Genomic DNA, 19,509 nt, shown 5'->3' with positions numbered 1-19,509 from the left:
TCACCGTCATCACCATCATCACTGTCACCATCACCACCATCACAGTCATCACCATCATCACTGTCACCATCACCACCATCAACATCATCACCATCATCACCATGACTATCATCACCACCATCAACATTATCACCATCATCAGGGTCATCAACATCATCACCATGACCATCATTACCATCATCACAGTCATCACCATCATCACTGTCATCATCAACATCACCACCATCAACATCATCCCCATCACCATATCATTGCCATCATTACCATCACCATCATCAGGGTCATCACCATCATCAATGTCAACACTGAAATTTAATTTTAAAATCAAAAGAGTTCCACTTTTTCTACACCTGCCAGGGAGGGAAGAAATGATTCCTTCCTTGCTTAGCTGCAGTGCCTGAGAGCTACAGAAGTAAGCAAAAAAAAAAAAAAAAAATTTAAGCCAGAGTATTGCTCTGTCGCCAGGCTAGAGTGCAGTTGTGCAATCTCGTTCACTGCAACCTCTGCCTCCTGGGTTCAAGAGATTCTCCTGCCTCAGCCTCCCGAGTAACTAGGATTACATGAATGCACCACCACCCCCAGCTAATTTTTGTAATTTTAGTAGACACAGAGGTTTGCCATGTTGGCCAGGCTGGTCTTGAACCCCTGACCTCAGGTGATCTGCCTGCCTCACCCTAGTAAGCATTTTTAAAATGGGACTTCTATCAGGTCCGAAAATTCTGGACTGAGATCCAAAACCCTGCCGTGTAGGCTATTCAGAGACCACCTCCACACTGCACAGGCTTTTTACACTAAATGAAGTACAAGTCTCAAGGCTTGCTCCATCTCCCAGCCTGGTGCTTACCTAGCACAAAAGACACGTACTGGAAGAGGAAGTGGAGCTCCCAGGAAGGGCATGGCTCACTCTGCCCTGTTCCCGATGCTGTGGCTAACCCTTCAGTAGCCACTCATCACTGCTTACGAACAGCTGCTCATGTGTGGCAGGATTCCTACAAGAAGGCCACTGCCCAATTATAAAAAGCTCTGGGAAGACTGGTATCCAGTTTTGGTTATACCTAATCTTCTGACATCTTTTTAGTTCTAAAGCTATGAAAAAAATTGACAAATAGCCCAAATTGCGTGTCAAACATGAATAGATTAACAAATACTTTAAATTTGTACTGTTAATACCCAAATATGCACTAAATTATACTGGTCTATTGTTGAGATATGAAAGTCCTTAAACTTCAAAATGATAATTAAATAACTTTTATAATAAAAGGAATTAAAGAGGATCTAAAATCAAAATCAAAATATGTTATTAAAGTAACTAGTTTACCAAGTAATTTAAAAACAGCCAATCTGAGGGCGGATCATATGACGTGGCCTTCTAAAATTCCAGGCCTTACAATTGCTTTCTTGCAGCAAGAATGGGGAATCACTAAGGACTGAATTCAATCAACTGGAAGACGTGTTAACCTCAAGAGACTACTACATGTTAACCTAAGCCGTGGAGTCCTCTTCTCCACGTACACTCAGTGCCTCCAACCTCCCCTAAACCTTACACGAGATTGTTATCCAGGAGATAAGACTTCTGATTTTAATGTTTCCAAGTAATTTCTTTTAAGACCGTTTGGTGAAGTAAGTCCGGTGTAATACTGCACATAGTTTTGTTCCCATTGGAGCCTTTTTTGTAAACTCAGAACTTCCCATGTATTTGTTTAATGCATCGACCTGGACCTGTTACTCAGGAACTGCTACCCCTGCTGTGGTGCTGTGGTTGCTATACAGCTCTATCATAAAGGCCAACAATCTATACATGGGGGACTCTCCTGGCTCCTGCAAACTCCCAGTTCATGACATACAAAGTCAGAGTTATTCAGATAAGCTGGAATGCCAGTCGTTTGCTCAGTCACACCCCCAGTAAGTGAGAGGTGGATGCGGACCAGCATTTCTTCACACCCTCCCTGGGCCATGAGCTGGGATAGGGCTTCCTTCTCAAAGAAAGAGTGAAGAGAAATTCACAGAAACACTGCCCTTTACACGCCTGCGTCACTCAGGCAGCCCACGGCACACTCAGACCTGAAGCCAGGACCAACGTCTACAGAGTGTGTGCTCCTTCCCCCAGGCCACCCCAGACCTGAGGTGTGACTCCAAAGAGGATGGAGACACTGGGTCCACACCACGGGGCACTAACTTTTACTCTACTGTGCAGGTCCCATGTGAACCTGGGTGGGCCATTACTGACACCTCTGTCAATATGACTATAAGGCAGGGACTGGTGTGGTGCCTGCAGCCAGGGTGCTTAGGAAGATGACATGGGCCAGCACACCTAAACCAAGAACCACGCTGGCATAAATGGCAGCATCTCTCGTCGGTGTTACCAGCACACGGTGGGAATCACATGCACGGCGTCACCCAGTGATGTTCTCCCGTCCTTTACCTCTCTGATCTTCACTTTTAGAGGCAGGCCCCTCTAAGGAGCCAGCGGCCTCCAGAGACCAACACACCAAAACATGCCAATGTGGGAGGCCTGGCACCACACAGATGCCACATTCTCTGGCCCAAGGTCCTCCTTTGGTCCCTGCACATCATTACCGGGACTCCCAGAACACAGCTCTGTCTCTCCACCTCCTGCAGCTACAGCCTGGCTGTCCTCTCCTGGTGTGCACCTCTGTGCAGGAGCTTCCAGACCACACGATCTCCCCACAGCCCTCGCTCACACAGGCCCCTACCTGAGACACCTCCGCTCCATCCCAGCACCCTCTGCCTGCTGTCTTCCCTGGCCGACCTGACCACTTCTGGCTCTCTAGTCCTCTCAGCCTTCATGCCTCACCAACAGAAAGAACACTATATAGTAACCTGGTCCCAATAGGTAACATGTCCCATTACATCGACACAGTGCTGCTGTGAACCAGGCAGAGGTCACTGTCTGTCCATCACTGCCAGTCCTGGTTCTTCCCAGGCCTCAAAGCTAGGCACAAAGGCCCCGTGCCAGTTTCTAAACCACCAGCCTTAGGGGAAAAGGACACGTGCAGTCCTGGCCTCCCTGCAGTTAGTATAATCCCCACCTGGTTTTGGGACATCCCCAGGAGGTCCCCACATCTGGCTCCATTGCTCTGGGTGCAGCCACAGCTCTCAGCTCCCTCACCCAAGCCTGCTCCCCAAACCCCACCCATCACTGAGCTGCTCTCCATGGTAGAAACTCTTGTGGAGCCCAGGCCTCTGCCCAGCTGCTGCCTTCCATAAACAGTCTCCACACACCACCGTGGCCAGCACCGACACATTGTACACCATGACTGCTTAATCACTTCCATGTGCCAAAGCTGTCTGAGGACTCAGCAGTCCTCTTGATCCCCAACCTTCAGCCCCACTGAAGTAACTGGCATTCTTCCACAAAGCCCTGACCTACACCACAGGGGCAGAGGTAAGTATGCTTCCGTAATTAATCCACTAACTTTCACGAAGGGAGAATGGTTTCACTGTTAGGCCCATTCTGCAATGAAGGCATGGCCAGCCCTTTCCAGCAGAGTGCATGCTGTCCCTGTCCCTGTGCTGACATTAACATAACAGCAGGCTTTCTGCCTGGTTCTTCCCACCCTCCAATCTGCTACCAAGGGACCACGGCAGCATGACAGCATTTGGATCCTAGGCCAAAATTCACAAGAGTCGAAACTGCAAGGGAAATGTCCCTCCCTCTTCCCTGTGGGTTTTGCCAAAAGCTAACCTACTAGGCTGATTTCTCATCACACGTCAGCCTCCCGTGGAGCACCTCCCATGGAGCACCTCTCGTGGAGCACCAGCTCACCTTGATGCCCAGGGGTCCTGCTGGTGCCCTCTCCTGTGTCAGGTAGCCTGCTGCTTGCCCGGAGTCCGCCTCCCATGCTGTCTGGAGATGCAGAGCCATTGGCCTGGCTACCAAGAGCGTTTATGTGGGTAGGGATGGGCTCGAAGGTAGGATCCAGCTCCAGGATCAGCCTGTTGAGCTGCTCGATGGACTGGTCGATGTCCAGGGTGGGCGAGCCTGGGGAGGGGCCTGTGCTCAGCTCTGAGCCGGCTCCATTTACAACCTGGTCGCCTGGAAACCTGGGTTTGAACACTTTGCTGGGAGAGGGCTGCTGTGTGTCGGAGGGATGTGGCCCACTGCCCACACTCCTCTGGACAGCCACCCTGCTACTGGTCCCTCGGGTGGGGGTGAGTGGGATTCTTGGCTGGGCCTGGACGAGGCCAGGGTTGTCTGCAGGGCCTCGGCTCACCAGTCGGGCCTCCCCGTCAGGAGCGAAGCTATACTGGTGAGCCACGACCATCTGCTGCTGGCGCACCCAGGTCTGCGTGGAGTAGCTGCTCTGCCCATAGGCCTGCATCTGGGGGGACACCGAGGGCTTCCTCAGCATGGGCTGGGGCTGCTTGGGCTCTCGACTCCCGAAAGTCCGCTCCCGCTCATAGGGGGCGTCCATGCCAAGGCCCAGGTCCGGAACAAGGGTGCCCTGTGGATCTTCACCAACGTTGCTGCCAAAACCATCAGACAGGAGTGAGTTCTGGCTGCTCTTGTGGCAGGTGAAGGGGCCCAGGTGGGCCGACTGCGGCCCTTCCGAAGAGGACAGGGTCCCAAGGCTGTCCACACTGTGCAGGTCATGGTGGGGCATCTCGTCATCCAGAATGTCTGTCTCCCGGTCCTTCAGAGCAGCGTCTCCATTCACGTGGACCTGAGCCGGCACCACATGACGGGTCCCACTGTACTTGCTTCGAGCATCAGTCATTTCCTTCAGGGAGCTTCCAGAATCTTCCAGGCCAAAGCCACTGAGCAGCTGGTCCAACTCGGCCTTCTCCTGGGCGCTCAGGCCCCTCTTGGTTCCCGGAGCCAGGCGCTCTTCCGTCTTATCAGTCCTGGCAGAGGCTGTGGAGTGGCCAGAGTCGCTGCTGACAGACAAGGTGTGGTCACTGTGGTCTGGGCTGCTGGTGGCCGGGACGGCCTGGGGTCCCCCTGGGATGCCAGGATCTGAGGAGCTTTTCTTCCTCACCTTCGCGTAAAGGCTGCCATCAACAGGGCCCTGCGTGTGTAGCACTGCGGGGGAGAAAAGCAGAGAGAGGCTTTCAGTCAGGGATGAAAGCCAGCCTCACACCCTCGGAATGAGCGTGTGTGTGCGTTTGTCCAAGCAAATAAATGGATTCAAAAGATGACTAACGATAAACAGGGACAAAGACTCCTCTAAGATCACAAAGTTCTACACATACTCTGGAGCATACCAATGAAAAGGAATGCAAATAAACAAACATCTTCAGGCGCTAGAATCACTTCCACCTTTCCATGCAGAACAGTCATTCTGAGCTCTGGGATTCTTCACCTTCTGAATCATCTTGCCTTGAGGGCTCACTGTTAGTTTCATCACGATTATGAATGCTGAACCAGGCTCAGCTCATAAATCCCCGAGAATGGACTGTTCATCCTACACAAAGAGCTTCCATCTATAGACCTGTCTAACGTTTGTTGAGCATCAGTTAGGGGCCGGGTAGCAAATTCCTATTAAATTGAATGTCTTGGTGGAACCCAATCTCTATTAAAATACAAAAATTAGCTGGGTATGGTGGCACACGCCCGCAGTCCCAGCTACTCGGGAGGCTGAGGCAGGAGAATCACTTGAACCCGGGAGGCAGAGGTTGCAGTGAGCAGTGCACTCCAGCCTGGGCAACAGAGCAAGACTCTGTCTCAAACACACACACACACACACACACACACACACACACAACAACAACAACAAAACTGCACGTCTGCTCAAATGTCAACATGAAATTCAATGAAAACAGGAAGTGCAAGAATTGATTGCACTTCCCGTCTGGAGCAGCATCTTCGGGCCAAGTAGGTGCCTGGTGAATGTCTCAGGATCACAAACAGATGAGGCCGACTTGCATGCACTGATTTCCATACATGGAATGTTAGGAAAATAAAACTTTGAATTAAAATGTGGGCAGGAGGGACTCCATGTCTGGGTCCCCTTCCACGAACACTCTCTTCATGGAAGCTGTTTTCCTCTCTCCTGGATTTCCCCTCTGGGGTTCCCTTCCATACTCTCTCATGGAAGCCTGTCTTGTCTTCCCCTCCTAAACTCCATCTCTCTCTGTTACCTTCCACTCAGTGTGGAAGCTGCTTTCCTCTCCTGGATTCCATCTTTCTGGATTCTCTCACTCAGTGTGAGAGTTAGCTGTTTCTTTCTCTCTCCTCCTGTTACTCTCTCTCTAAATAAATCACTTTCTAAAAACAAAAAAATAAATAAATAAAGTGTGGGCAGGGAGGGCTGAAGCTTCGGCTGCTATTATTAATCATGGCCACGGCTCTGGCATTCGGGGACTCCCGAGCCTCAGTCTGCTGACTGGCCAACTGCCGTGACCACACATGGCGGGTCCTTGCCAAGAGCCTCCTAAAATAAGCTGGAGTTTGTAGTCAGCACATGCCTTACCCCGTGGGCCTCCCCGACCTTCTTCTACTTTCTCAACTATGAAATGGCAGGCATTCCACAGCCAGGGAGCTGCTGGTGGTGGGAAACCCACGATTTGTGGGCACCTGGAATTTGAGAGATGCGAGCCACTACCTGACAGTGGCCACCGAGCCTGGCCCCGGAGCCCTCTGGAGGGACCTCCTCTAAGCATGTGCCTCACGGCCCCAGGCCCCAGGGTGATGCACCGCCACGGTCAGCGGCTGCTGGCTTTTTTGAAAACACTGGGACAACGTGTTGGGACAGAGTCCCGAGAGGTACTTGGGTGTGGTGCTGAAAACGCGCCCACGCCAGGCTTTCTTCTCGTTTCAACCGTGCCCAGTGGAAAGCACACAGAGGAGCAGGAAGAGGGGAGTGTGGACACAGAGTATGGGCCCGTCTGCAGTGGCCCTGACTCCCATCCTAAAGTCAAGCCTAGGGGAGGGAGGGTCTGGGAGTAGAAATGCTACACAAAATGCTGAAAATAAACCAAGTCTTCAAGGCAGGGAGCGTGATGACAGGATATATGCCATGGGATTCATTCAAGGTATCGGCCTCAGGCTCTGCTGCTGTTTTCTGAGTACCTCTTATTGACAGGGCAGGTGCGTTGTGCATTTTCTCTAATTTTCACAGCATGATCTATGTTGTTATTCCTTGTTTATCTATAAGGAACTGAAGCTCAAACAGAATAAATAACGTGCCCAAGGTCAGGCAGCTGTTAGGAGGTGAAGGTGGGCCTAGAACCAGGTGCACTGGCCCTGTGTGCTCCTGCTGGCCCACTGCCCACCAGCTCAGAGAACACCAGGAGAGCACAACCCTGGAGGCTCTGTCAGTGGCCCTGCCCACAAGGAGGAGGCATTGAACTCACATTGCTCTGACCAGGCATCAGCAAGTGATAACTTTGAGAGAAAGATGGAAAGCATCTTTGTATCTTTCATTCCATTGAAAGATAGGACGCATTCCATTTAATAAATGAAAAACCAGGAAACTGAACAGCCTGAATGTCATGACTGATAACACACACACAGTAAATGGCGGAATGGGGATCCCATCTTCAAGGATAAAGGGAAACAGCCATCTCTGAAGCCCAGGTCAGGCTTCAGACCAGGCTGAGACTAAAACACCTCCGTCACCCAGCTCTGTGTAAATTAAACAAAAGAACACCTGGAAAGACTGGACTAAATTATAAGGCACGTGCAAATATGACCTCTACAATTTCAAAAATATAAACTGCAATCCATTTGTTTATGCAATCACTAGGTGACTGTGCAGTAGAGTGGTCCCTTGAAGAAGCTCGGGCATCATATGAACACCGGTTCAAATCCCAGCTCTATCCTGAGTCCACCCTTCAGGTTCCACCAACTGATGCATTCACCTTGACCTTCAGCTTCCCAGCTATAAAATGAGGGTGTGGTTAGATGGTATGTAAAGGTTGAGCTGAGAATTAAATGGCATAGCACATGGGTGAGTGTCTTTATAGACCCTGAGTAAACATCAATTTAATTTGGTTTCTGTTTAGATTCCCTGTTACCAGGAAAATTGAACAAATGTAAGACCTGGTAAACCCTTCTTGCGTGTTCTCAGAGTGTGAGAAGGAGAGAAGGAGGCGCTGATAAACGGCTTCTCCTCCGTGAGAGTGACAGAGACTACTCCCCCTCCCCACAATGGAGGGCGCTGCATGGCGGTCAGCCCGGTCCTGCCCACACTTGGCGGGCAGCCAGGACACATGGCAGGGTCACACAGTGCAGGGCATGAGCCTACCCATGACTGTCACAGATTTCACGCTGCTACATCTGTATATTTATGACTTCCTACACCCTTCTCCCTAAATCTAAGTTAAAATAAACCGGCACAATGACTTTTTTAAAAAGCCCAAGATTGAAGCCGGGAGGCAGAGGTTGCAGTGAGCCGAGATCGTGCCATTGCACTCCAGCCTGGGTGACAGAGCCAGACTCTGTCTCAAGAAAAAAAAAAAGGCCAAGAATGAGATGTAAAAAAATTCCTCTAATCTAAATTAAAATGCTGTCAAAAAGTGCTTATTAATCAGTCTGAGGTAGAATCCTCCAGCTAGCTCCCTGTCCCCCTGCTAAGAACAGTACATGATTAGAAGGCCCTGTACAAATGGTAGGGCACAGGATAGTCCCTCTCCCAGGGGGTATGAATAATCCTATTTTATTAGTAGTAGAAATCTTAAAATAATAATAGATGCATTAACAACAACACCATTTCCATTACCATTGACAAAACACTCGATCTATGCCAGGCTCATTCTGAGCACTCAGAGCAGGGTCTCGTCAAATCCTGACAACCCAGGTGGCATTCAATCACCTTCCTATTAATACACGGGAGCACGGCCATGGGACAGAGAGGATGCAATCCAGCCCTCGCCAGCGCCAAAGACCAGGCTGGACTCTTCCTAAACTTCCTGCTACATACATAGGTAGTTTCCTACGTCAGAAAATGCTCAACAAGTGTTAAATGTACAGGAAAAGAATACGAAACATATCAAGTGAATCCCACAACAGGACTGGTCAAGCTTCTGAATCACTTTGTAGGAGCACAGATCTTTCTAAAGGTGCAGAGCTCCGGGCAGGCTCTCCCAGGAGCTTCACCGGCAACCCCCTGCACCCATATCTTCGTGGTCTTGAGCGGAGGCAGGGGAGTCAGCCTCTGCGGGAGAGAAGGAGAAGGGGCCTCTGGAATGCATGGTTCCTATCCTCTTTTCTCGTAAAAGTCTATCACTTTGCAAAAGGAAGGACTTGAACCTCAGTTGGACAGAGGAGACAGCTGTTTCCCTTCATCCTTGAAGATGAGATTCCCATTCTGCCATTTACGCTATGTGTGTTCCTGGTCATGACATTCAGGCTGTTCAGTTTCCTGGTTTTTCATTCATAAAATGGAATGCTTCCTATCTGTCAATGGAATGAAAGATACAAAGATGCTTTCCATCTTTCTCTCAAAGTTACGAGAACTAGAGAATACAGGCATAAAGTATCCAGCTCATAGGCTCCAAATAAGGTAACCCATAATTACTATTAAAGGCTCTTCCCACATTGGACAGGGCCTGGCATCCGCTCCCTGGGCCTATCTCTTCTCTGCCTGCCCTGTTCCCAGCAGTCCACTGCAAGCACACACCTGCCCTGGGGCCCTGGCTCCTGTCCTTCTCTGCATCTCAGTTCCCTCACCTCCTCAACAGGTGCGGCCCTGACCACCCTTTCCTCACTGGGTTTTTATCCACAGCACATACCAGCATTCAGCAGAACTGCACCTTTACCCACTGGAACTCTGGCTCACTGAGGGCTGGGGTGTGCTTTATTTTGCTCTCCTTTGCACTTCTTTAGAGAACAGCCTCCGGCACCAGGTGGACATTGAGTGAGAGGCCAAAAGTTTGAGTTTTTTCACACATGACAAAACTTGGGGAGCTATTTTGGAAGGCTCAGCTGCTTTAGCAGGAAAAACAAACAAGCAAACAAAAAAGCACTACCAACAAAAACCAAACACACACACAGCCCACAAAGATCTGAAGGTAGAAGGGCCCCTGCAGCCCAGGTGTTCCCACTCTCTGGGCCTCTTCCAGCCGGCCCAGCCAGGTCCCGCCATCCGTGAGAGCCGGAAACAGGGCGGCCATGGCTGCTGACCTGGCTGGTCTCCAACTGATAATGAACACAATTGGAAAAGTACCTGATGTCACTCAATTTAAGGGTTCTAAATACAAAAAAAAAAAAAAAAAATTGTGAACCTAAAGGTTAGCCCATATGCTCATGAAGCAGGAAGCATGGGCCAGAGATCCAAGGGACATGTGAACATTATCTGGCCACAGTGTGCTCGGAACCAGGGGAACAAAGACAAATGGGATGAAGCTCTGGCAAACAGCAGGTGCAATCCAATGGCACTGTGCTACCTGCCGCTTCCAGTCTCCTTTATCCTCTTGCCACCTGTGCGGCTGGCGTTTCATTGCTCAAACCCACACAGTTCCAAATGGCAGGTCTGGGTACACATCTGTCTTCTGAGCTCTGCATCGTCTATCTTCTCACCTATGGAAAGAGCTTGATCTAAACACTTTCTGCCATTGTTATGCTTTCTAAGACTCAATGCAAAAGCTTCAGGATAAGAATAAAGAGAATCCTGACTAGAAGTGAAACCTATCAGGGGCGTGGAAGTAGGATCACTGCATGGCTGACTGCCAGTCTCGCCAATGAGAAACCAAACAGGAGCCCACACCCTGTTGTTTGCAGCCACCATAGGCGCAGGTCCATCATTAAAGGATACCCTCCTTAACTGATGGCAGAGTGCTACTGATAATATGGTTCTGGTTTGGAAAAGTGGTGTAGAAAGTAATTTTCTGCATCCAGACCACAGAAATGACACAGCTAACTAAACTTCCATCTGTGGTTCCTGGGCATGGGCTGTGGGTGAGGTTCCTGGTGCCCTGAGCTCCTAGGGGCAGGGAAGGTGAGGAGCCCCCACCAGCTGAGGGAGGCTGCAGGGCTTCAAGTATCTGCTCTGTCTCTGGCACCTGATGTGCTATCAGGGATGCCACTGCTATGAAGGAGGTAGTGGGGTAAGGGCAGAGTTCTAAAGATGGGATCCTGCCGCTCGTCTGCCCCTTCCATCTATATATATAATTAAGTAATATATTTTAACATTTTGCTTCCATCTCAAAGGAAGCATGGGGAAGTCCAAATCAACCCTCATTCTGCAAATTCAAAACCTGATCCCAGAGTATGAGGAAGTAACTCACGGGGATCCCATAGTTTTTTGGCTGCGGATGCAGGAGGAAAACCTTTCTGCATCTCAGTCCAGGGTACACCATCCCATTCGGTGTCCCCTTTCCTTCTGCGCTGCCCCCAGCCCCAGCCAACCAGCACCCAGGACCTCCCCTCCCAAGGGAGCCTGTCCACTGGCTGGCAACAATTTCCTCGTCCTAGTTAAAAATCCAACAAACATAAATACGGCCCTGAACGACTTCCGCTGCATGACATACCAGGGAGGTTTATCGCCTGGAAAAGAACCAGAAGGAAGAAAATATAGAGCATACGTTCTTGTCTTCTGGGAGGACCTGCAGCAACAGCCACTTCCTGACCCACCCTCCCTGCAGGAAATCCTTCTTTCTCCCTGCTTCTGAGACGTGGCTTTCCCACAAGGAGACAAGAGGGTAAGAGGCACTCAGTACTTCAAAAATCATCCAAAAAATGGAGAAAACCAAAAAAAATATGAAAACATCCCTTCCATTCTTGCTGAAAACAGGCCAGCCAATGCCCACTGTGCTCCCAGGCATGCTAGCCAAAGGGACAGCTGACCTCACACTTCAGCACCCTCCATCATCAATCACTCAGCAACCAAAAATATCAGTCGCTCATCTGTAATGCACTGAAGTGTCCACTGGCCCTGCTTCCCACAGAAATTTGGTTTGAAGCAAAGGAAGGAGAAATCTGATAGATTTATGAAGTGACATGGAACCTTTCCTTTTTCTGGGTACTGACACTAAGAATCCCATGTTCTATTTTGTGACAGGTGTGCTTAAAAAGTAACTTTTCATTTCAAAAGAACTAGCAGTATCCTCCCCGCGATATTTTAGTTTCAAAGGAGAAACTAGAAAAGTCTTCTCCATGAAAGATGGTAAGAGTTGACTAAGCACTTGCTATGATTGCTAGTCATAAATGGGGACTGAAAAGCAATATTCAGCCCAGTCCCTATGACATTCTGGAGAACGGACCAGCCCCCTTGAGGAACAGAGAGAGGAACAAGAGATGGAAAGGGTGGTGGGCACATTTTATGGCATCTGAACAGACAGATCAACAGAGGCAAGAGAAAGACGGGCGACGTGTGAGAAGGCATCCGCCGATGCTGAAGCGGCCACCCTCAGGTGAACCAGGTGAGGCTGTGGGAATTGCCGCCTTCATCACCAGAACAACAGAGAGCATTCTGGAAACACCTCTCCCACAACTCAACTGACCTCCTAAAGACAAGCCCACCACGCAAGCTCCTCCTGTGCGCCCAGCACACTGTCAGGCCCCAGGAATCCCACTCAGTTCCCAAAGCAATCCTGTGAAGCAGGAAACACAAAGTCCGTTTTACAGATGAGAAATCAGAGGCTGAGAGAGTCTGCACCAACACTTAAGATTTTTTTTTACAAGCCTACTGAATGGAACACCTGAAATTTAAACTGGCCTCTGTCCAACTCCAAAATCCACTTTTTCCGTTCCTTAAAAATGGTGAAATTCTAATCCTCATCAATCGCCTCTATATTTCACAGAGAAAATATCTAGAGCAAGACACACACACACACACACACACACACTCATATACACCTCACTCACTTTCCAGAGACTATTAAGCACTTTGTTCTTTCCTCCCTAGCTCCTAAAATGATTCATTATCAGAGACAGACCCCTGTGCTGTCATAGCCACTGCAGTGATGGTCAAAGTTTTATGTTCCGTTTTTTGAAGCAAGTGCATTTCTATCCTCATAGTTAAGGGATCAGGTGCTATTTTTAGCACGGACTCTTCAGTTCCCCCATACGCCCGTGGTACCAGCAGCCCTACTGGGGTCAGAAGCCCTGGATATGTGAGAGGTCCTGCCTGCACCTGGAGCACCATGGGGAACAGGTGGCTTCTCCAGACACAGCCAGAAACTGTCCGGTCTCTAGATCACCCTCAAATGACTCACTTGGGGCCACCCAGCTCAATCAATTCACCCCAAACAGTTCCAATAAGCAGAGGCAATGGATGATGTCCGCAGCCACAAGTCCCCATGGTGAGGCTCTGACAACCACAGCCCAGGGAAAGTGCTGAAGGTGGAGAAGCTTCACCTTCAAGAACAAGCGCTCATCTGCAGGCAGCCTCCTGGAGGGGTCTCAAGGACCACGCTGAGTGAACACTGCCAGACTCAAAGAACTCAACTGTACCGCTCCACGTAGGTGACATTCTGGGGTGGAGACACTGTGTCTGGACACAAATGGGTGTGGTCAGGGCCAGGAGAAGAGTGGAGGCTGCAAAGGGTGGAAGGAATGATTTGGGCAATAGAAATATTTGTGTCTTGATAGTGGTGGGAGTGTCATGGCATAATGTTCATCAAACTCAGACAACTGTACACTAAACAGAACAAATTTTACTGCATGTAAATTGCACCTGAATTAAAACAACCATCGTGAGGTCAAGACAGAAATGAGATGAACAGCAAACTAGGCCCCAACCTGAGGTGGCTCCTTTTGATCTCCTTCCTTCCTCCCCTCTTCCCCTCCTCCCTTTCCTCCTCTTCCCCCTCCTCCCTTTCCTTCTCTTCCCCCTCCTCCTTTCCCTTCTCTTCCTCCTCCTCCCTTTCCTCCTCTTCCCCTCCCTCCCCTCTTCCCCCTCCTCCCTTTCCTTCTCTTCTTCTTCCTCTTTCCTTCTCTTCCTCCTCCTTCCTTTCCTCCTCTTCCCCCTCCTCCCTTTCCTTCTCTTCCTCCTCCTCCCTTTCCTCCTCTTCCCCCACCTCCCTTTCCTTCTCTTCCCCCTCCTCCTTTTCCTTCTCTTCCTCCTCCTCCCTTTCCTCCTCTTTCCCTCCCTCCCCTCTTCCCCCTCCTCCCTTTCCTTCTCTTCTTCTTCCTCTTTCCTTCTCTTCCTCCTCCTCCCTTTCCTCCTCTTCCCCCTCCCCCCTTTCCTTCTCTTCCTCCTCCTCCTTTTCCTCTTCTCCCTCTTCCCTTTCCTTCTCTTCCTCCTTTTCCTCCTCTTCCTTCTTCTTCCTTTCTTCCTCTTACCCCTCCTTCCTTTATTCATCTTTCCTTTCCTCCTCTTCACCCACCCCTCGTTCCTCCTTCTCCCTCTCCCCCTTGCCCTCTTCTCCCTTCAAAGGCCTCCTCTCTTCTTCCTAACTCCCGTGAGGCAATGGAAACCCTCTCTCCCTGGGATAGTGATCACAGTCCCTTTGCGCCTCATTGTCGCATAAAGGAGATTTTGACATTTCCACTGGAGTGATTCATGTGCACACCTTCCCTCCCCTTCTAGACGTTCTGGCATCATCTAGGCTTGAGTCCTGGCTTGATCACAGCTGTGTGACTTCAGATGAATCACTCAGCCTCTCTGTGCCTCACTTTCCTTGTCTGTAGAGAAGCAACCTGTAGAAGGGGGTGTTCGCTGATATCAGTTCCAGGGATCACTAGGATTCAACAAGAAAGGCATGGCACACAGCAGGCATTGGTCAAACCCGCCTTTCTGTACTTTACCCCTCCCTGGTCAAGTGAAGAATTCCCAGAACTCACATGTGATTCATGTGTAGACCCTCTGGGTGCAGAGCTGAGAAACAGACAAGTGCTCCATGAACATCTAATCAGTGAGTACACAGAACACAGGTCCACTAACCTTCCGCCTCAGGAATTACACTGAGGCATTGTTCTCTAATATAAAGCTAAGGTAAAAGATGGTTTTAAAAAGCATATTCAAAAGTTCCGTAAGTCATTTTTTGATATGACTCAAATTGTCCCAGGCACCAATTTTGCTAACCGTCCACACCGTGCGACTTTATGGCTAAGCTGCCCGCTCAGGCTCTTACCAGCTGTAAAACTGTTTTCCTATCCCCCATTTTTTTTGCGTCTTTGGTGACTGACAGCGATGATGGTAAAAGCAGCACTATTAAGCTAAATGGGCAACCACTGTCTTCAGTGCACTTTGTAGTACCTATTGCCTCATTTGAGGCTCAAAGCAAACCCAGAAGGGGCATGGATTCTCTTCTGCTGAAGTCATGAGGCTAGGGGGCTGCAAGGGACCGGAGCACGCCCAGCTTTCCCAGGGGCAGGAGTAAGGGTGATCTGGCAGGTCCTGTCATGCACACCCAGGGCTCCCATCACTATATCACTTCACCTCCCCTCAGCAGTGAGAGAACACTTCTCCTGGATTTGCTTAGTCAACTGACGGATGAGCCATGGTGCCGGCGCTGGACTTGTGAGTTTTCCAGCAAACCATTTGGGTCTGGGGCTGCACAATTGGAACAGCCAGCGGGGGTTTCAGAGCTGGTGAGGAAGGATGCTGATAGAGTGCCTGGATTTCAGGCTCCCGAGCATGGAAGAGTCCATCACCAAGCCAGGAGGGCTGAAAACTAGGCTGTGGCCCAGAGCACGAGGCAGGGTTGAATGGGGTTAACAAGGAGGCAGGGAGCATTCTCGTTTCTTCGGCCAGGAGGGGAGGTACAAGTAGCCCTGCCGGTGCCCCAGGGGTACCTGCTCCCTAGAAGCCTGATAGGGGCTGCAGGCACAGAAAGACCTTCCCAAAGTCAGGAGGTGATGTCGGAGCCAAGAGGTTTCTTCTCAAGGGGACTTGTGTTATCTTACCCACATATGCAAAAATCACTCTTTTTCCATGTGGACATTTATAATTAGAGCGTGTATAACCTCTCACTAAAACAAGGTTTGCTTTAATTTTAATACAATAGAATTCTGACTCTCTGCTAATTAATGATTTTTGGAGTTTTATTAAATCATTTTCTATTCCAGAGAAAAGTCAAGAGCTAAGAAATGAGGACTACACTTGGGTCTTTGAGAACACTGCTTTTTGTCTACTAAGTCAGAGACTCCATGACTTTCATATATTTCAGGATGGAATGAAATGTGCCCTGTTCCTCTTTCTTTTTTTTAAATACAAAAAATAAAAGATGGTAATAAACTCTACTCTGTAGGGACAACTCTTTCTCTCCTTAGGCAGAATAACTACATTCTAAGGCATCCTTCCCTTGGTGCGTCAGTTTCACCTTGAAAGTGACTCCTTCCCCAACGAGCTCCTTCCCAGGCCCCAAACCCAAATCACCCTCTGAGCTGCCAGGAGGGGAGGCTGCGGGGGCAGCACCAGGATACCCTGCTGAGACTGCCCAAGGGCACTGGAAAACCCCTCCCTCTGGAATAAAGCTGAGCTCCTTGCTCAGACTTTCTAAAAACCAGGCAGACTGTAAATTCTTGGAGAAACACAGAGCAAGAAACAAGTAACAAAAGCAAGAACTGGAGCGGAATCTTCCACACAGAAACGCCTGCCCAGCCACAAACCGCCTCTCCGGGAAGGGAAAGCGTCCCACTGTGGAGCAGGAGCTACTCAGGAGCTGGGCCAGATTCCAAGCGCTCCCACGGTCTCCTGGGAGAGGTTCCGGAATGTGGCGATAAAGGAGCGCTGGGCTACGAGTGGGGTTGTGTCAGGCGTGTCCCAGACACCGCCAAGGTGCCCCCACAGCCGCACTGACAGCATGGCAGACCAGGGTGGCTCCCCAGGCAGACCTCTCACACCAGCACGCCGGTGCAGGCTCGGCATCCAGCAGGCACCTATCTCAGACCTCTGACCAGGCAGCCCAGTTCCGTTTTGGGCACTCCTAACTGTGAAAACACTGGGGCCCAAGCTCAGAGGAAAAGAGGAGGTCCTGTTGGCTATCTGAGGCCACCCAAGCCGGCCAGCCATGGAGGCAGCCAGAGAGCTTGCAGACACCGTGTCAGACCATCACTGAACTCTTCTCCACAAAGAAGTCAATAAGTTAAAACTCCTGCAGCTTGCAAACCAATAAAGGCATTCCTGGACGAGTCCTGAGCAACATTCCTTCTCGCCCGGTTAAAACATCCATTCTGCTGATTATTCCACTCCATGACGCCCTCTCCTCCTGGCTAGCACCAGCTCTTTCCCTCTGGAAGTCCTGGCGAGTAGTTAAGTCTCACCACACACGCAGCTCAGTTTCAGGTCTTTGTAGCCTTACGGAAGCCACACAGATGCACACATGCACACACACGCACCACACACACAGGAAACACGCATGCACATACACGCACGCGTGCGCGCGCACACACACACACATTCACATACAAATGCTCCCTGCTTACCTTCCTTCAAAACAGCCCAGCGGCTCTCTCGGTCTGCACCTCCGAGCCCAGTTTTCTTTGACACAGCCCTTCACAGCAGGACAGTGGCATGCCAGGGAGCGGGTGTGTGTGCCACCTCCTTCTCAGGCACCTGGCTTCCCGCTAGTGTAGAAGGTAAAAGATCTCCTTGCCTATGCAGGGACTTTGATTCCGCCAAAAAGGCCAGAGCAATGTAAACACGAGGGTGGGGCTTGGTGCACTCAGGTTGAGTGAAATTTGAACTCTGGAGGCTGAGGAGGTGGGGTAAGGAGCTCCTCCTGGGAGTCCCTCATCAGGCTTCTGCATTCACTGCTGAGCATTCTGAACTGATGTCCAGGAGCCAACACCAACCCACATGGCTTACAAAGCACAGTTTCAGCCTCCTTTTGCTTTCTTCAAACTAACCAGGCAGAAAATCTCTGCACACATGCTCCATCTCCTGGGAGCTGTCTCTGTCTTTTGTGCGGGATGTGGCTGAGAGTGCAGCGTGAGTGTTCACTGCACACAGCATATTTTGTGTGGTTAGCCCAGCCCTCCATGTTCTGCGTTCAGTGTAGCAGATCCTTTTCATCTCAGACCTCATTACATTCAACGTAGGTGGGCTTCAGCCAGTGGCTTACTCTCTGCTTTGGCTCAACATGGGCCACAGTACCAACCACACGCTTTTATTCTTTAAATGAACAGAGCATGCCACAGCAAACAAGCAACAGCCCATTTTGATGCCTTCAGGTTCCCACAGCACAATGAAAACCCTTTTAAAATCACCAATCAGCCATCCAGGGGAGACAGGATATACCTGGGCTGTAAGTGCAGGCAGAGGGTAACAAGTCTTCAATAAATCACCTGAGATGGCCACAACAGCATATGTCGCTTACAGGAGGTTAAGATAAAACTCAGCACACCCTTGGGAGAAAAAATCTCTTTTATGATGAGACATAATGCACTTATTGTGCAAGAAGTTCTATTAAATTTGGTATTGTTTAAAGGGTATTGGCTAACTCACCTTCCTATCAAGAGAACCGAAATTATTGTTACCACTCTACAAATGACAAGATCGCTGCAGTAAAGGCAGTGACTAATTTACCACAAAATAGTTTGCTTTAAAGAATACACATCAAAAAAAAAGAGATTAGGAGCAGTGAACACAATGCAATGAACGTCTGCGTCTCTCTCCTGAGCATCCAGGGTCTTGCCAAACTGTAGCTAACTCTATGTCTAGAAATGGCTAAGGGGTCCCAGCCTCTTACACGATACAAATCTTAAAATCAGACCATTGTATCACAACACTGTGCAAGAAAAGCAACAGCCAAGGTACCTTTATCCATTTCCAATAGAAGCAGGAGGATTAGTTACATGTTCAAAAGGAGTGTTTCCTTTCATGTTGCTCTGGGTTGGGTTTGATTTGGGTGGGGTTGGGGTTTTTTTGTTGTTTTGTTTTGTTTTTGGTGGCTGAGGGCGAATTTTCTTCATGTGGATGACAGCTTTGTAAACGGGCTGCCACAAAGCTTCATGAATATGTAGCAACGGGCACCCACTGGTTTTCACATCTTGTTTATGTAGCTGGCAGCCGCTGAGCAGGCAGGCTCACTCAGAACACTCGCATTTTCCACACGTTCCCTGCTAACGGGTCTTGATTACATGGAGCCTGTTCAGGCTGTTAGTATTAACTTCTTTTGAAACAACGGGGTCTTTGAAGCTTTGCTGATGTTTGGCCAGAAGGCAACTCTGTGGCTCAGAGTGTTTTGAAAGGCCCCAAGCCTTTTCACCCTGAAGGGTCGTAATTTTGTGCAGGAGGCTGGCCAGTGGCCCCTTAGTATATGTGGGTGATTGGTTCCAAGACACCAACACCCCCCAATACCCCTCCACCCCCCATGAGTGAACCAAATCTGTGCATACTCAAATCCTGCAGTCGGCCTTGAGGAACCTGAGTATAGGAAAAGTGGGCTCTCCATATACACAGGTTTCTCATCGTAAATACACTGCATTTTCAATCTGTGTGTTGGCTGAAAAAAATCTGCATATAATGGACTCGCACAGTTCAAACCCATATCTTTCAAGGAACCGCTGGGTAGCTAATGAAGAAATGACTTGCTGAGTTTCCCGAGTATCTCTGAAAATGGCAAGTGGGACAGGAGGCTGGCAGAATGTTTAGTGCCACTCCTATCTGGGACTCCCTAAAGGCAGAAGAAACTTCCAGAATGGGAAGCCAATTAGAA

General features: G+C 49.6%; 1 protein-coding gene across 5 annotated transcripts in view; it reads right to left on the bottom strand.

The window, feature by feature from the left end:
- TNS3 (tensin 3) overlaps window positions 1-19,509 on the bottom strand; it is a 319,311-nt gene that overhangs the window by 84,466 nt on the left and 215,336 nt on the right. For all 5 annotated transcript variants that reach the window (XM_064366692.1, XM_064366695.1, XM_064366694.1 and 2 more), the window contains one exon: window positions 3,788-5,044. In XM_064366692.1, the coding sequence (XP_064222762.1) occupies window positions 3,788-5,044 (1,257 nt within the window). The remainder of the gene's footprint in view (window positions 1-3,787; window positions 5,045-19,509) is intronic.

Source organism: Aotus nancymaae, unplaced genomic scaffold, assembly GCF_030222135.1.
Source record: "Aotus nancymaae isolate 86718 unplaced genomic scaffold, 86718_ANA_hifiasm-v0.15.2.pri h1tg000065l, whole genome shotgun sequence".
Classification (NCBI taxonomy): domain Eukaryota; kingdom Metazoa; phylum Chordata; class Mammalia; order Primates; family Aotidae; genus Aotus; species Aotus nancymaae.
This window is presented reverse-complemented; position numbering and strand designations above follow the sequence as displayed.